The 18,998-nt window shown below is 42.3% G+C and overlaps 1 protein-coding gene across 1 annotated transcript in view; it reads right to left on the reverse strand.

The window, feature by feature from the left end:
• The window catches only part of UTP20 (UTP20 small subunit processome component), a 63,531-nt gene that overhangs the window by 14,592 nt on the left and 29,941 nt on the right, over positions 1-18,998 (reverse strand). The window contains exons 28-47 of the mRNA XM_074902660.1: positions 16,778-16,921; positions 14,334-14,413; positions 13,219-13,445; positions 12,135-12,279; positions 11,595-11,682; positions 11,253-11,396; positions 10,588-10,638; positions 10,344-10,496; positions 9,662-9,817; positions 9,127-9,267; positions 8,104-8,241; positions 6,714-6,853; positions 6,126-6,205; positions 4,997-5,286; positions 4,375-4,514; positions 3,732-3,888; positions 2,819-2,917; positions 2,076-2,243; positions 1,214-1,380; positions 141-282 (exon numbers count right to left, since the gene is read on the reverse strand). Coding sequence (XP_074758761.1) covers positions 141-282; positions 1,214-1,380; positions 2,076-2,243; positions 2,819-2,917; positions 3,732-3,888; positions 4,375-4,514; positions 4,997-5,286; positions 6,126-6,205; positions 6,714-6,853; positions 8,104-8,241; positions 9,127-9,267; positions 9,662-9,817; positions 10,344-10,496; positions 10,588-10,638; positions 11,253-11,396; positions 11,595-11,682; positions 12,135-12,279; positions 13,219-13,445; positions 14,334-14,413; positions 16,778-16,921 — 2,850 coding nt within the window. The remainder of the gene's footprint in view (positions 1-140; positions 283-1,213; positions 1,381-2,075; positions 2,244-2,818; positions 2,918-3,731; positions 3,889-4,374; positions 4,515-4,996; positions 5,287-6,125; positions 6,206-6,713; positions 6,854-8,103; positions 8,242-9,126; positions 9,268-9,661; positions 9,818-10,343; positions 10,497-10,587; positions 10,639-11,252; positions 11,397-11,594; positions 11,683-12,134; positions 12,280-13,218; positions 13,446-14,333; positions 14,414-16,777; positions 16,922-18,998) is intronic.

Below are 18,998 nucleotides of genomic sequence, written 5' to 3' on the forward strand. Positions count from 1 at the left end.
GCACCACTGGAGTTATCACATGCAAAATAAAGTTAAGGCTAGTGGCTGTGTCATTAACACAATATATCCAGAACACCTTCCTCTGAACACTCTTAGCAAAAACTTTTATTACAAAGCTTTGTATCTGAGGAGATCCTTACCCGAAGTCCTGAATCAACCAAGATACACGTGTTAGTCCTGCTGCTGACACGTGCTTTCTGCCCTCCTCTCATTGGAGTGGGTTGGAGCAGCAGGCAGCTCTCTGGTTGCAGCCGAGGATCTGGAGGAGGGTCAACTTTTTTTCTGAAAAGCAGCATGGCAAAGTATAATGTTCATATTTCAGCTCCCTCCACAACAAGCTTTTTGTTGGGAGCAAAGAGAGCTGGACTGTGCTCAGCTGCTACCCACACAACAAGCAAAAGCAGGTCACAGCCAGAACACAATGAAATAAAACAAACTTGAGAGCAGCCTGACAGATGGGACTCTCAGACTGGAGAACCATGTCACTATTATGAAGATGCACACTGAACAAATGCACACTGATTTGCAGAACATCCCCACTTTTTTCTTCTGGTGGACAGACCAACTTTGGTAGTTCCTTAAAGCAAACAGCACCTCCTGCCACTGCATTTAATTTACTGATAATTCAATTTCTGATGGCTTACAAAAATTGCCCCAAGTAGTCTGCAAACAGCTATCAGATGCTAGAGCAAGCCAGTCTACGTAATAGGAAATGCAAGATGCCCAGAAGCTGCTCTAAGAAGGGGCACCACCAGACAGAGAGGAAATCTGATGGTTCTCCCTCACTTCTGCACCAGCACCAAAGCGATAAAGTGACAGCCCACAGATCCTATTGCTCCTGACCCCATGAAAATGTCCAGAACCCCAAACACCTCTTATATGGCATTTTGTAGCTCACTTCTAAACACAGCCCCTCAGCCCTTCATCCAAACACCCAATTGCATACACCAGCTTACCAGATAGTGAAAAGCCTTGCTGAAGTCTCTGAGTACTTGCAAGAGCAGTCTCATGAGTTCAGCAAGTGCCCACTCCCATTTCGAAGCTTTCACCTTCACTTCTGACTGCCCAAATAGTTCACTTACATTGAAAACAAGAGGCAAATAAATGCAAGGAAACTCTCATACATTTGACTGGTTGGACTTGAGAGCTGCCATTTCTGCAAGCAAACCTCCCAACCCATAACAGACCATCTGGGTAACATCTTGGAACTCACTTGGCCTTCTCAGTGAGCAGAGGCAAGTTTTCACTGATGAGACCATGACTGAGGAGGAGGAGAGATTCTGCGTTCATGTCTGAATTGAAGATCAGCCCTGCCACGATGTGACGAAGTGCCTCATGCACCTTCCGGACTATCTTCAAGCTTGTGGTGCTCTCCAGAATCTGCAAAGGCACAACCATGAAAGTCAGGAGGGCAACATGAGGGCAATGATCTGCTATCTGCATTCAGAAATCACGGGAAAAGACAGAGCAATTCCTCCCTCACCACATGCTGCTGGAAGTCCCCAGATCTATACATGAACAGCATCCCATCGCCTCTGCTCTGCCCCAACATCCCTCCCTTTCTCTCCAGCCTCTTTTCAGTCTCCAGACAGTTCACTTATTGCCACCACTCCAGAGCTCATGAGCTAACCAGGGCTCCACTTCTGTGTGAGCCTGCACTCTACTCAAAACACTGCATCTCTGAAAAGGCAATTATTGCACATGGGCAGACCCTGAATACATTTTGGAGGCATTTCCTTCATGCACAAGAGATCAAACCACTGAGCAGTCTTGCAGGACTTTGGAGCTCTAGAGGAAACAAGATTTGGCAGAGGGAGAGGGCATGGAGAATTCATAGTGGGATGTTTCCTCTCCAGCAGAGATTGGAAGCTTCCCAGAATGCCATTCCTTGCTCTGGACATCAATAGTAAAGTCTCATTTTATGAGCTGGGTGCATACTGCTTTCCAAAAGAAAAATGGGAAGCCAAAGCAGGAATTTTATAGGTTATTTCACGGTAGCCACCCAGAGGCTCTAGAGTTTCTTTGAGGCCATACAGAATTGAGAGTTAAGACAGACTCTGGCTGACTTTTCTTACCTCTTTCAGTGGCAGAATAAGTTTTGTCACCTGACCCTTTCCTATGAACTTTCCAAGAATTTCATAGGAATCGTAACTCTTGTTCTTGCGTGCTTCCATGACTTTGGAGACAATTCCCTTCACTTCCTTCTCTTCAGCTACATTCCCAAACAACTCTTGGTTGAAAATCTTTGGAAATCAGGCAAGAGAAGTGAATGAGAGGATCAGAAAAGCAGAGACAGATTCCTTCAGTAGCAGAACACTGTTCTTCCCCACTCAGAAAAAGTAATTCTCCAGGTTTCCCACAGATTATGTCTACATTTACTTTGTCAACATAAAACACCTAGTTTGAGCACACCAGATGAGGACACTGTTCTCACACCATACAAGGAGTGAGACTACAGTCAGACCAAGACATCTAAATACACACCATCTGGTTGGCTAGCTGAACTCCTGGGCTCTGTGGACTGTACTGACAGATGTCTGTTGACTTGATCAGACATTTAGCGTACAGTTAGGTATCTTAATCTTGAAAACATTCCCTCTCAGGATGCAGGGCTCAGGATACAGCCCCAGAGATAGTCTGCTACTCTACAAGGGGTCTGCTATGTCTCAGTAGAAAACAGTCTCCCTCCTTTGCAGAATATACACAATCAGCCCTGATCTCCACCAAGTCCAAGACAATCTACACAAAACCTTCTCCTCCCAGAACCTGCCCTAGGCACTTCACGATGCTCTTTCCTTCAGTCTTGAATAGCTTTTACCTCAATCAGGATATCTAAGCAGGGGTCCAAATCACCAGCACTGAGCCTGGTAGTAAGGCCCTTCAGTAACAGGTTCACAGTGAAAGTCAGCACATGGAGCTAGAGAAAAAGAGAACAGATCATGTTTCCAAACCCCTGTATAGAACTTTTTAGTAATACTGGATGGAAAGACTCCCATAGCAGAGACATCACAACTCACACACTGTACTTGAGCTCTCATAGGAAAAAAAAATAAAAAAAATAAAAAAATAAAAATCACTGGAAGGACAAGAATCCATGTACCAGCAGCAGGAAGAGGATCTCTGTCCCTCCACATAGTGGCAGGAGGGCTGGAATCTCCACTTTCCCCAGTGCTCTTACTGATATTTTTAGGCTGTGCTAATTGGTGCTTTCACTGTTACAGCAACTAGAAGCTCATGCTATCCCACTGTGGTAATTCACTTAGAAAATTTTTCTTACACCCAACCACCATGGAAAGAGGACAGATGAATTAATAGTCAGAGCCTTGGCTCTGGACCTAGGAAGCAAGACTTCAGTTAGCATCACCACATACTATCTGTGCAGTCTGTGGCAACTCACATCAGATGATGCTTGGCCCTAATGACCTTACTGGAAAGATCACCACTAATCTCACTGGAACCAGAAATTCATCCTTTCACTTCCACACCTCATCTCTTCACTGGGAGGATGGAGATCCTCTCGTTTGCTGTTTAGACTCTAAGTTCTTTGGGTACAGACCCTCACTTGATACAATAAAGACTGATGTTGGCACTAGCAATAGTATCCAGCTGTATTATGCCAAGCTATTCTACCAGTGCAAAACAATTTCAGTAGCAACTTCCCTTCAAATTCTCCTCCTAACACATAAAAAAAAAACCTACAGAGAGCAGAAGAGGAAGAATTTCAGTATTACCTGGTACCCATGGACAAGAGTGGACTGCATCTCTTTTAAGATGTACAGAAGGTACTGCACTCCCAACACTTCCATGATTTTAATGAGGGTGTTACGGGCAATGTCCCGGATTTCCTGAAATCTGTTCCTCAGAAATGTGCAAACTTTCAGCAAGATGCTGAAAACAGAGATAGACAACTTAGTTCATCCCCAAACAGAGCAGAACTAATTATACTGCAGGCTAAGGAGTCTGCTTTTCAGGACTGTTTTACAACCAGAGCTACACTCACAACCAGCCTCACAGAAAGTCATACACATATAGACATACACACACCTCCCGTCCTTCAAGATATTTCACTGATTGTCTTTTCTTCCTGTACATTATTCCTCCCCCTGGCTCCGCCCCCCATATCTCTGCACCTTGCTTCACAGCTCTGCTCTTATTTAAGGATATACCAAACTCCTTTCAAACTTAGCTTTACAGAAGTCAAAAGTTGACAAGAGGGGAATGTCACTAGGAAAATGAGTTTCCAAAAAAAGTATTTAAGGACTATTAAGATGCCCCTCTTGGATTTAGCCTTGTACATAACCATAACTTGAGAAAGGTACCTGCACTCATTCCCAGCACAATGAACAACATTTAAGGAGCTCTGATGCGATTTACCTTGGCAGGTTGGCTTCCATCACTTCTTGGGGAAGACACTGCATCATCCTGACCATCGCAAAAGCTAATGGAACACGAACTACCTCATCATCATTCACAACACTGGATTTCACAAGCTTGTGTTCCTCATCTCTTTTAACCTTTTTAATAGAGCAAGACACAATGCACTTTTAATGTACATAAACAAATCCTGCTTTTTCTCAACAAACCCTAGAAGAAGCTAACAAGGTAAGTTGCTATCCTCTGCTGACTACAGGAAAAACCCAGACTGATAAAGGACAGGTGAGATGAATCCCTGTGTTTTCAATACAGAAGGGAAGTTGGGTGCTAGCTAGTGGCTGAGAACTTTTCAACAGGCTGTACAAAGTGAATCATTTCACTTGTGTAGTACAAGCCATGTTTCAGCAAGGAACTAGACACCACACCCACACTGACCAGAGGGTCTGTCAGTAATCTCCATGACACAGCAATGGGGATGAAGCCCCTTTTGTGCTTTCAGTGGTCTCTCTCCAGTTGCATTTTTTATTTTTGTGCTGCATTTCCACTGGCTCTAAAGTAGCACCCCAACTTTTACAGTAGCAGCAAAGGCCTGCAAAATGCCCTTCCAACGTAAACTCCTCACCTTTGCAACAATACACCTGTGCAATTTAGGCAAGATGTTGACTGTAACAGTATCTTGAATGTGTTTGATGAGACACTCCAGCTCCTCTTTATTTCGGGGTAAGAAACAAACAGGTTTGGTCACTTGCTCAGCATCTTCAGATGTCTCAGCTGCTTGCTGAGGTTCTGCTGGCTCCTCAGGGAGATTCTTCCCTTTCTCTTCCTCAACAACCTCCTCTTTTCCTTCACTCTGCTCCAGCTCCATGGCTTCTTCAGCCTCCACCACTGGCTCAAGGTCCATGGCAGCAGCTTCTGTCAAATAATTGTCAAAAGCACAGGTAAATACAGGAGGCCAAAAATACAGAGCCCTCAAAAGAGACTCTTGCAATGGCTTTGTTCTTGACAACACTCCTACCTATCATCAGCTACAGCAAACAATCAGTAATCATCAGAGTTGTTTTACGAGGTCAAGAAGCTCTGGCATGCAGGTTTCTGATCACTTCACAGGGCTAGGCTTAAAGCGAAGACTAGGTTACTCTTTGGCTGAACCCCATAGACAGCTTAGCAAAGGTCAATGTGCTTGAATCTGGGAGAACTGTCATTCACTTAATATTTGAGAATTTCACAAGGCAGGAGGTACTGACAAGCACAGATGTGAGATACCCTCGTCTTTTCTCAGAATATCCTAAAGGCCACAACATAGGTAACCACAATGGTGAAGAAGCCAAAGATATCACTGCTTCCCATGAAATGGCAGGGGAAGCAAGGCAAGGACATACAGCCCCATTCTCAGGCTACAGATAACCATGAGAGCAGTCAACATCAAGGACAAAAAACTCAGATGTGTCAGCAGCCACGTGGGTGGATGCAGACCTTGAAGAAAACCCCAGATTTGCATAAATTCAGGCCTGGCTGTTTTGGCTTATGGAGACTTAATGTGGAGATGGTTCCCCTCACCTCTCCTCACTTTGTCAACATGCAGAAGGACAGACTGCATTGCTCCTGAGGAGGGCAAATCAAAACTAGATTCCAGTGTGCGCATTTTAAAAAGCTGGGGGTAGCTGACCTCAAGAGTAAAACACAAAATTTTGATTAGCTGCACTTGGAGCAGTTAGAGAAAGTTTTTCTACAATCAGGAGCAGAAAGCTCACCTTGGTTGTCAATGGTCAAAAGCTGCTTTTCAAGCGTTTCATGGTCAAAGTGAAAGGCTTCCAGCACTGTCTCTAACAAGCTGCAGAAGGAAAACACAAAGAGAGATCAGACCTCCACACAAAAAGGAGAGGCTTCATAGATGAACACAACATAAAAATCTTCAAAGTACTTGTTGGAAAATTTCAGACTCAACGATACTGCAGCATAAGGAGGTTTATCCTGAAATAACAAACCCAGTAAATAAAAATCAGTTGCTTTTCAGCTAGATGCATTCTGTGACCTAGCTTACTGTAAAGTCTTGCAGACAGTGGTACTGGAGCAATGGAGGTGACTCATGAACAGGGACAGCCTGACAGATAGAAGCTGGTAATGCTCACATTCACTCAGTGAGACACAGCATGAGAAAGTAATGACAATCCTTCAGGAGTTGTAAGCTGCAAGGCCATACCCACTTTCACTTGCATAAGCCCACCTCAAAGTTGGCAGTCTCTCATTCCAGGGAAGAGGCTAAAATCCATGTGATGCTCCTTAAGACACTGAATTTTGCCTTTGGTGAAACCTAAAGCAGCACCACTCTTAGTACCTACCTGACTCCCAGCTTCGGACTGATCTGTCCTGTTTGGAGGACATGGATGAAATGCTTTAAGTGGTATAAGTAAGATGACCAAGAGAGATGTCGGCAGACAGCTCCAACAACTTCAACTGAGGCTGTTACCATATTTTCATGCTGCCCAAAAGATAGAAATTCAGTTGTTGTTAGCATTCATGATGAACACGTCTCTAAAGCATACTTTACTCAGAGCAACAAGAGCCACAAGTAGTAATGTCTCTCTAGTGGAGATACTTGGTATTCAGCTTTTCTAGATCTCTTCCTGATCAACAGGTAAAAAAACCCATCATAGCTATACAAGCAGATCTGCAGACCACCTCCTCCAAATATTTCTGCACATATTTAACTTGTCTCACATAACTAAATCTGTGGGCTCACTTGTGTTAAGAACTAAAAAATTGTCATCTAACCACAGACACATTGCACATTGCTGGGCTACACTGATCCACTAGAAATACACATCATTAAACCATTTCTGATGTGAAACAAAATGTGCTTCTATCAACTCATTTTACCTCCCATTGGTTAAAGAGCATCTGCAGTCACTCTACTGATGGGCATAGTCTGTATGGATACAGGTGCTGGGTTCTGTGCCCAAGCTGTAATTGTTTCAGCTTCAGAAGAATATTTCAGACAGTAAGCGAATTAGACATTAGTCTGACATAAACAGCTCTGCTGTTCTCCCAGTAGTGGGCAGGGAACTACAGAAGTGTGAAACCTTGCTTTTCCAAGTCACAAGTAGAAAGTCTATCCACATTGACATTACGAGTAATTTCACTGCATTTACTTTCAATAAAATGTATGGAAAGTAACTGACAAAACGTCACCCTTCAAACTTAAAATTATAAAGCTGCTAATGACTTGAGGTTTTCAGGCAATTTCTGCAGTTTCCCTGTAACTCTACAGAAAACAGTGTTTATTCCCACCTCAATTACTAGGCACAGCCTATGTTCCCCACCACACACATTCTGTTGCCAGACAGTAACTAATCTCACAAGTGAACAGTAAGAGAGTAGTCTGAAGGCAGAGGGGGAAAAAAAAAAATCTGATTATAAAAAATGCAAACAAGTATAACCCCAAGACAAAAACCAAAGAAACAAAAAAATCCTCCATCCTAACCCCCAAAAAGTTAAGAGATCCACCTTCGAGAAACAGGACAGGTTTAGCAGATACAGGATTGGGCCCAAACTGCATCTACACCTTCCAAATCATTTTTCTGCCACCAGAAGCAGCACAGCACTCTCGTCTGAAAGAGGAACACTCACTCCACAAACGTATCAGCCTTTTAAAGTGGTTAGTCTTTTAAATAGAATGGTATACGAGAAAGGTAAAAATATTCAAATGAACGCATTAATTTGAAAGCCTACCTTAAGCATTTTTTCATTAAAAATGGCAGTAGTAGCGTAAGGCATGACGTAGTTCTGCAGGGATTTAGAAGACAGCACAAACTTTTTTTCAGTGAGATGCTTAGCCAGTTTCCTCAGAGCTCGTGCCCTTCTGTGGATCTGAGTCAAACACGAGACAATGAATGAGGTGGTGCTTGAGACACAGCTAGCATGAGGGAGCATATACATTCAGCAGTTCTGAAAATGCCTCAATTTTAAATAATAACATAAACATATTATGGTCATTTCCAAGGACAGACCATGTCCTTTTCCTTCAGTCTCTGGGCTTTCACTAGACTTTTGTCTCAAATATTCCAACTCAATGGGATATTTCACTGTGAATTTACAATCGTAAGACTGTGTCATCTTCAGATATCAGACAAGGGAGGCAATGGGTACAAGATGAGAAGGCCTGATAAAATTAGAAGGAAAAAAATTAAGACTCTACACATAACTAGGTGTAGCAAAGGCTCTGATTGCATCTCTGAAAGCAGGAGAAACATTATATTTTCATACTGCAAGAAAAAACAGACCAGGCTTTGTGCAATATTTGTATTACACAGGTCTGTGAATGAAAAGGGGCTGCAGAGCCTCCAGACAGAGAGTAGAACAGAACAGGCTAGAAAAGACAAAAAGACCAGAGGGATCCTCAGGACACTGTTGCTGACTGTGGGCTGAGTCACAAACAGGTTGTAATGTGGAGCTACCTGCTCAAGATCATGAACAATCACTTAAAATGAAAGCAATTCTTTCAGCTAAATTAGGAAGAGGTAAAAAACAGTGCTGCTAAATCATAAAGCCAAGAAATTACTAGATAGAAATAGGACTGGCTCCCAATCGCCCGTGTGATGATGCTAACATCCCTTTTTTTAACAATATCTAATGACACAGGTTCAATTTCTCTGTGAAGACAGAACAAAAGCTTTGGAAAACATTATCCCACAGCAAAATGCTTTTGCTTTTACAGGCAGAGAGACGCACTAAGGAATGTCTGTTGCCTTTTACCTGCATGTGTTTCATATTCTCAAAGAAGTCCATGTCAGGATCGTGGCAGTTGGTCAACTGGACCAAATCCCGGAATTCAGAATTTGCTGGGAATGTTTGAATGAGGCAGGAGAGCAACGATGTGTAGTCCTGCTGGATGCTCTGCAAACAGGAAGCAGTAAATGTGAAGTAGTCCTTGGAAAGGTTGCTACACATTCCTCAGAACAGCAGTGCTGTCATTTACAAGTGTTTCGGGACAACAAGTCCTTTGGTAACACCAAATACACCTATATTTTGGACTGCATACAAATTAAAGTCTCCCCTCCAAAGAATAAGCTAAAACTAAGAAAAGCTGAACAATGGCAAAGAAACAAGACAGCTGAGTTCTGTAAATTTTTATATTTTTGTAAGACTTCAAACGAAGTGTAAGTTTACAGTGGGTACCTGCACTTCTTGTCCCAGCAAGGGACTCAGAGAACTCAGCCATAAAATGCCTCATATACCTCGGTGTCCTGAAGACAGCTGGAAATGTGTAATCACGATAGCATTGCCTTACCTCAGTCTTACTCTTCAGTCCCCTTCTCACAGACTCCAGGAGAGTCTGCTGAATTAGCTCCTTGTACTCATCTTCTGTGTGGTCGATTTCTGCCAGTCGGTGGATAAAACTGGTCAAGCAAAGGCTTGCGTTGTCACTAAGAGCCATATCCCCTAGCTGAGTGGATGAAGAAATTGTACCACATGAGTCTGGATAAGACACCTTTTTCCCCAAAACTCCATTGGACACAACAAGGCCTGTAGAGACCCAGTAACTCTTGAGACCCTTCTGTAGAAGTTCCTAGTCCGAATTAATGCCCACCCTTCCAATCAGGAAAAATCTGTCTAGATTTACCAGTAGGCTCATATAACCACAACATGCTGCAACAAAAAGAAAAGCAACCTTTCAAGACTCTAATATGCCTTTTATATAGCACAAAATTATTGAACAATTCCAGGGTTCACTGATAGATGCACTGTGCTTGGGTGAGCCTTCTTGCTACACTGCATTTGGCCACCTGGACACACAGATGAAAAGGCAAGTGGACAAAATGAAAACAAGTGTTTGTAAGAAGACTCTTACAAACTAATATGCTAAATAAGCTCTCTGAATCTTTCACAGTGTTATTAATGGAAATAATTAGGAAGTCAGATTAATCATGAACACATGGTGCACAAAGCAAGAGAAGGAACATTCAGCCAACCTGGATGGTATAGAAGCAGTTGTGCATAACCGAGATGAGGAAGTTGACATCCACTGCTTGCATTTCCTTGATGTGGGCTGTGATTGACTGGAATGCCGACAGACGTACATCAAAGTCGATATCATCGAGATGTCGTTGATCAAAGGCATTCAGCTAAGTCAGAGCAACATAACATTCATGAAAAATGCCAGAAACATGACAATACAATGTTGGGGGAAAAAGTGAGCAAAGAAACTGTGCATACCTTAACAACATCAGTAATATACTTCAATTCGCTGTCCAAATCAGATAAAGTCTAAAAAGAAACATAAAAGAAAATCGTTTAACTGTTACAGTTATTAAAAAGTTGAAGAAGTCAAGACTTTACCACTTTAGACAAAAAAATCAAGCAACAGCATCAATCTTTCTCCTGTTAGAAGCTTAATAAGAGTTACTCTTCCATAAATTGGAAGATGTGTGTTTCTAAATATCTACACTGAACGCTTCCTGGGTTTTCCAGCTGAAAAAAAAAGTTGAGTCACTTCAAAGAAATACAGAAGAGCCTGACTACTGTAAATCTGTGAGAGAACAATACAAATAAGAATCACCTTCAGGATGCCGAGATCTATTCTTATTTCATAAAGATACAGGTTTTCTTATAGATGAAGTATGCTTTATTTGGCTTCTCTTAACACAAAAGAACCCTGGTGATGCTCACATCAGCCAGGCTTGTAAACCAAAATTCTACAAATCTTTGTGCAGTATATTAAGTTCTATCATATACAATTTCTGTTACTTTAACTTAACAAACGATGTAGAATTAAAAAGGTTTTTAAGCTCATGTACAACAAAGATAAATACTATTTATTTTGTTCTTAATCTCTTAAAACAAGTGAAAAAAGCACAGAAAGACATGTAAAAATCCAATACCTGAAACACCAAGCATAATTTATGTCGAGACAGTTTGTTCTGGATGACAGAAAAAAGCTTTGCAAGTGGTTTGAGGAAGCTCGTAGGATCTGAGCAATGCCTCAGCAAGTTCTGCACTGTCTCCAGAATGTCAATCTCTGTACCCTGAAAGAGACAGATAACTGTCAATAAATACTGAAACCTCAGAGGGTTATTTAATTTTCTTAGAAAATATTCCAAGACTTGATTTCAGGCTAATCATGAGAACTGGCATGTAATCGATATGACTTTTAACTACATCTTAAATATGTTTTTCTTTTATTAAAGTATATGTTTAATGGGGGGGAAGTAATTTCTACGTACCTGCTCCATGTTACTCTGATGAAGGAAAGGAAGAAGAAGACTCACAAGCACTGAATTCTGACTCTTCTCTTGTATAAATTTGCTGATCCTGCACAATGAGATAAGGTAATTTACTATTTTATATCAATCCAATCACCAGTACAGAGCAAAGAACAACTCAGCCAGTACTAGTGGCATATCATAGGGCTCTGTCAGCCCATCCAGGCTAATAGACCGTACCCACAAAAATCATGGTATCAGCCCAAATTCCACGTGACTATACTACTACATTCAGTTCCACGTGACTATAGGCATTTCTGTACCCTTTCCTGCCCCCAAGAGGCATTGGTTTTGAGTACCAGCGACAGAAACATCTAGAATCAATTTTTGAAAACTTTTTGTCTCTGTCACCAGCAACTTGCAATCCAGGAGTTCACAAATGTTCTAAATTTAAATAGTTTTGAGACAATGTTTTTCAATTTGGAACCTATTACAAAAAGCCTGTTTCTTCCTCCCTCCTTCCAACTTTTTAACTGTTTTGAGATCTAAAGAATCACTTACTTGGAAAGTATACTCAGCTCTTTGCTGACTTGAGCTCTGTATTTCTTCTTTTTCACCTTCTCCACATTCAACATTGTTTTGCTGAAGTACTGAAGTATGGCAGGAACATGAGGCAGAACCAAGCGGCAACCTAGACTGAGGGTCTCTGTAAAGGATATAACAGTTAGCAACACCCAACTTTGTGCTGCAAGCAACAGCAGGGAGATCCAACCCTAAGGGGGAAATGCAGACAAAGGAGGTTTCATCAATGGAAGAAAAATGGGAGCTATGAACGTGCAGGGCAGCTGGCTGCTAGGAACATGCACCAGCACTTGCTGAGACCAAGTCTAATGTGCCTGAGCTGGGACTAAAGAAAGCACACACAATTCTCCTCACAGATTTTAGTAACAGCCCTGGTAAGTGTGGGCTTATCAAAAGGTACCAAGGACGCTCCTCAAAGGTAGTAACCATCTCCTAAAACTGCTGGAGCATTTACAGATGTAGTATTCTTTATTCTATGACTGACCTCTTGTGCAAATCAAAGGTGCCATAACAAGGGAACAGCAGTAAGCGCTCTCCTCTCCACTACCTTTGAGTATTACAGGTGAAAGATGGCTCCACAGCATCAAACACAGCACACCACCCTTCATGCTTTCTACCACTCAAAGCTAAAAGAAATCAATGGCAGGTCTTCTTTGTCAGGGAGCACAGACTAAATACCAAAAAGTGATACATGACCATGTGCATATGGGGAGTAGGCCTTTATATAAAACCTGATGTTAGGCTCAGAGTCAAGTCAGCAATGCAATTTTTGAAGTTATCACATCAGCCAAAGCTTTACAGACAAAACAGGTCAACAATATATTTTTCTTCTTCATAAGGAATTTCTCCATGCTTAGGACCCTGACACTCAAATGTGGATCTCACCAGTCATTAGACAAGCAGAACTTGACAGTTCTTGGTCATGCCCAAGACAAATGTGTACACTGATGTTTCCTTCTCCACTGGGAGGTCTCCTCCCCTGGTATTCTCAAGCCAGTGCAAGGACAACCTCCTCATAACCTAACACCTCTATCCAAGGCACCCAATGCTTACACAGACATACCTTCTGTCACATCTCCAGTGACTATGACAACACAGTCAGTCACGCTCAAACTCGAAACCTCCCCCGTGGGTTTGAAATCTGGACTGTTGAGAAGGCTATCAGCTATGTCCATCACAAGACTGGATGTGGCCTCAGATAGATTCTTGGCTGACAGCACAGCAAATACATTTGATAGTATATCACACTCTGGGTGATCTGGCTGCTGCTTGGCCAGCAAGGGGAAATACCTGAGAGAAAGATTATAAAAAAGGTTGGCTGAAAATTAAGTTCAGAATTTTATAATTCTTTTGTACAAAAAGTCACACAAAAAGATAGCGATTGCTTTCTACTTCAAACAAGGAAAAAGTACCAAAAAAATTGCAGAACAGTGTCATGAAAAATAGAATGGAGGTTGAGAGGTCAACAAGTCCCTTTTCTTGCTTCAAGATAGCATCCTCTAAACTTAATCCTTTCTCCATAGATGTTTGTCCAAGTCAACTGTTAGTCTGCTCCTAACCTAATGATCCAATACCATTTTTCACAGTAGTTTGTATGAAGCTCTTTATGACTACAAATGACAAATCTTAAAACAGATACCAGATACTTTAGCAAAGGAAAAGCAGCGAGTCTGTGGAAGAGGCAAAAATCACTCAAGACAGCTGAGCTGGAACTTCTCAATGTCTGCATCAAAAAAAAGCTCTCTTACAACTTTCAGTATCAGAATCTCAGTCACGGATTCTGTACTGAACCTGCCCATATTCTTTCATAAAATAGAAAGAAATAGGGAATTAGAACACATGAATGAAATGATGCATTGTAAAACTGACTTTCCACCTCCCAAGATTATGTGGTCATTGGTCAAGACACAGACATATACTAAGAAGACAGCCCTCCTCTTCACCAGTCAACTAGGTTTCGACTACATATATGCTCAGTTATTAATACATGGGAAAAGCAGCCCACTAAAAAGAGAGTAATTGCATAAATTAACAGCATGTGGACTGTTATCAAAAGAATAGCAGTCTAATAGAAAAAAAAGCATGGGTTTTGACACAATTATTCATAATGTGCTCTTTTTTCCTTTAATTTTGTGTACTCAAGACGTACTTACACTTCCTTACAAAGAGAACACTTACCTGGGATTCTTACTCCAGGTGTGAATGAGTTTGAGTAGAAAAGTTGGAGAATACTGACTCTCTGAAGCCAATCTGCAGACCTAAAGGAGATAAAAAATCAGACACTAATGCAACATGAGTAGATAAAGCCACTTAAAAACCTAATCTCTAATGAAAACCTCACTACAATCTATAGTTTACCTTTTCATAGAAAGTAATATCATCATTATTCCAGTTTCCTCAATATTTGTGGAAACACTCTTAGATTATCTTACTCCTATTTATACGTTATTCCAGCTACCATTTTTGCCCTCCCCTTGAAACTGGCTCCCTATGGAGCCTCACATTTGCTGCAGACACCTAGCAACCTCTCCTGGACACACCTATGAGATGTCAAGTGCAGCACCCAAGACTCACTCGTCCCACACCTCCTATGCCCTGGCCACAGCACCTGCCATTCCAGCATCTGCTCTATGTCTCCATGGCCTCACTGCTATAAAACCAACCTCTCTGCTCAGGGAGAGGATCAAGCATTGTACCCCAGGAATGGGATCTCCTAACAGAGTTCTGTATCCAAAACAATCCCATGTGAGAGTTGCCCAGCCTAAGCCCCACACAGTAGCTGCTGCTCCTTCACATGATAGAAGATGGGCAGAAAGAGACCCAGTGCACAGGTCTGGCTCCCTCCTCTCTGCCACTCTGCAACTCAACAGGCTGGATGTAAGTCACACAGATGGGTTTCCACAGCAGGACCCCATCAGCAGGGCACTGTTAGTGAACACACAGGCAGGAGAAGCTCCAGAACATTCAGGGGCAACAGCCAGGATGGTGCATGTGGGGTTTGGACTAGCTCAGTCTGGGCTCAAGATCTAAGCACAACAGAAGAGGTGGCATGTCTCACCATCACAGCAACGTTCTTAAAGCTTCTTCTGTCCCCGAAGGCGGGTAATGTTATTGTTCTGCATAGAACAGCTTTTCTGAACAATGTACAATGAAGAGTAAACCATTAACGCAATCCTGCAGGAATGCTGCTGTGCAGGCTAACGATATTGAGCCTCTGCAGCAAACTCCTGGGGTATGAAGAGCAACAAACTCCAGTTCCAAGTACAACAGGATTAAAACAATTTGCCCTCTCCACGAGATTTTATACACCTCAGTCCCATAGGCTTAAAAAATGAAAGCATACAAGTTGAATGATTGTTCTGCCAAAACCAAATCTTCATGGAGTTCACTGGTAGAGACACCCTCTAGAGGGAGCTTCTGGATTGTACTACCATCCAAGCTCCAAAACCAGCTGTCTTCCTGACACTCTAAGGGCAACAGGAATTCTAACTGACAATAACTTTACACCTTGTTCAGATTTACTCAGCGTTTCCAAGCACAAGGGTCCCCAAAAGCATTAAGTGCTTTGCTGACTCAAAGCCCAAACCACATACTTGAACTGCTCTGGGACTGCAGTAAATGTTCACTGCTCTGCCCATGCAGTACCCTGGCCTCAAAAAGACTCCATGAACAAACCACCCACATACAACTCCCTGTTGCTCAGCCCAGTGAAATACAGAGCTATACGCACTGCCTGAAACTATGTTATCTGTTGTTTGTCCACATACACGTACTACACATCACATACTGTTACTGGTAGAGCGAAGAAACAGGGTAACAGTAAACAAACACGATATCTAGAGAATCACACTTACTCCTGCTGCTCTCTGACAGGCTTTTCTGCTGCAAGGACATTAGACATGTGGATTCGTTAAAAGCCTCAGTGGAAGAGCTCTATTGGAGTCAGCCCATCTTGCTCAGTTACCCTTTGGGTGGAGGCAACTGCATATAGAGCAGAGACAACCCAGCAGCTTGTACAGGCATTCCCTGGCAACCTCAGAGCCCAGTGCACTAATACTGCCAGCACAATTTCGTTTAAAATACCGTGTATTCTCTCTTCCTCTCAACGGTGCATTTTCCCAACTCAGAGGTGATCTGAATTTCTCTGATGAAAGCCACAACCCTATGCTTTGTTGCAGTGGTCACACAGGACTCCCAGCAGGCAAGCTAAAGAGCACACAGCCCACTGACAGACTCTGCTGGGTCCTTCCTTTCCTGCCGCAGCATTTGTTTCTGCAGTTCCCTACACAGTCCCAATAACTGTCACACAGAAAGGTAGCAAAGCACACCTAGAAGTGACTAGTATTATTTTGCTTCCCTGAAGTATCTAGGGAAGAAGTCTGCTTCTGTGGTTAAAGAACAAAGAAATGGCATCCATTTTATTCAGATTAATTAATTTGTACTTTGGCCTGTGACTTGATTATTCCAAGACTAATCAGACACGAGTCAAGAAACTGGCCTTGCACAGACACATCAGAATGCCAGAATCTGTCTGAGGCTGCACCCAATCTTGTGACGGACATAGCTGACACGGACCTCAGTGCAGCTGGAGTTCTCTGTGCCGAAGAACAAGAAATACTTACCTGAGGCCACACCACTGCATAGAAAATGGCATCAATCTCTTCCACACTAAAGCTGTAGGTCTCATAATCAGAAAAAAACTCTGCCACGAGCTTGAGTCCCAGACGTCTCAAATTCTTCAGTGGATTAATCAACCTAGGTTGGATCTGTAAAAATAAAACAAAAAAAACCCAGTAAGACTTTTGCAGAACAACTACTACTTGCTCTGAAATTAAATACAGCAATTCACTGACCACAGATACAACCTTTGCTGGAACCATCACAATGTTCTTCTGTTTCCCCCTGTAACTTGTTCACCGTAGCAATCTACCTATCGTAGATGACCTAATTTGTTTTAAGAGGTGCCTGTTCCTGCACTGAGTCAGTTACACAGGACTCCCATCAGCTCATGAAAATCCATGCTGACAGGTTTAAAGTAGCATCTGCCCTTTTTGGACTAAATGCAGAAAGCTAAACCACAGTTACAGTTTCAGCCCTGACACTTAATTCTGTTTTACACAGGAAAGGACCCAAACCAGCTCTCAAAAGCAAAATGGTGCTTTGCATACTGAGTTCTACTGGGAAGAAGAGAAATCAACAGACAAGAAGGGGGAGGAATAGAAAAGGCAAGAATGTGAATCACCTCCTCTAACAGTGTGGGGGGAATATAGCATTTACTTAAAGGAGGATGCTTCCTGTACCCACTCAGCAGTTATGTTCCACAGCCTTTCTTGAGGAACACATTTCAGTAAGAAAATTAGCCACACAGCTAATCATGAAGTTATTCATGCACTGCCGCATTCTGACTCTTCTCCCTGAGAGAGTCTTGACTTGAGTAACCTAAATTATTTCCATGCTGTGCAATGCAGCTGACAGCACTAATGTATGAGGTACTGAACTCTAGTCTCAGAAACAACAGAGTCATGTCAGAGCAAATAAAGGCTGCTGTCCAAGGCTGGAGCTATGTCCTGGGTTCCACAGGGTTTCCAACACATGTCATCCACCACCACACAGTATAAATACTTGTATCTCTTATTTTACAAAGCAGCTTTGGTGTCAAACCCTCACTGAAAGACATCACAATTTTTGTATTTGATGTATCTATGGACTTCTGAAGACACTAGCCTCCACCATGCAATGCACTTCTATACTCCCTTTGCACCTAAAATCACAGGTAAAAACACAAAAAGGAGATGGTGGAAAAGGAACCAAACATGCTCTTGCCCAGGACCACCCAAGCTGTGCTGAATGTGTACTAATGGTGTGCAGTCAGCTTTCAGGCAGCAAATCAGCTGCTTGAAGGGCTAAAGAAAGCACAAACCGGGCTGCTACTGCTAATGGTGACCCCCAAGTGAAATAATCTTGGGTCTCCCACTGTTCAATCACCATAAGATCAGTCCTCTGAGGTAAGTCTTTGAGAGGACAAAGAAACTCAATACTGAACACAATCAGTAGGAAATGGTAAATTAATAACTTGGATTAAAATGGTCAAAGTTGATGTTTAACTCTCCAGGCAGTATCAGCCTGCAATAAATTACTCTAAAAGTCCAAGAATGTCTTATAATCATTACCCAAGATAAACAGATTTCTCACACTCTTCCTTGAGCTTTTAACATCTCATGGTCTAATGAAGTGCTAAATTAAGTTCAAACAAATGACAGACTGTCACTCTGCACATTACACAATGACGACAGAATTACTGTAGTAACCCTAGCAAAATGCGACCATCCCAGCAATGAATAAAGTGGCTTTTAAAACTCCTTTCCCAGTGTAAAACATACAGGCACATGCAATCCATTACTTAAGTCAGACTGTGGGAAGCTGCTGTCCTAAAATTTACTCATCCCCTTAAGAAATTAAGACAGTTACAAGGTTCTCTGCAGCCGGCAGGCCACTATGGGACCTTGGATGCTACCTGACTGCAAGGGCTTGCTTTGTTTGATGGACTGTTTTCAAGGCAAGTTCTAGCCACAAATGCTCACCAGTGAGCCTTGGCAAGAACACATGTGCATGGTACCAAAACATTTATTACCTAACACCACTTGATCAGTCTATCATCACATAATTCCTTTTAAAACTGCAGTGATGATGACAAGGACTGTGCAGTTTCCTTGTTTCACACCTAATATACAATCAGGTTCTGCACCAGACCACACTTGAGCTTTCCTTTTCCTATTTGGATTGAAGCCTTGCAAAGGCATTGGTTTCAGAAAGACAGAAAAGCCTGGCTCAATGTCATAGTTT

This window comes from Athene noctua, chromosome 3 (assembly GCF_965140245.1).
Source record: "Athene noctua chromosome 3, bAthNoc1.hap1.1, whole genome shotgun sequence".
Classification (NCBI taxonomy): domain Eukaryota; kingdom Metazoa; phylum Chordata; class Aves; order Strigiformes; family Strigidae; genus Athene; species Athene noctua.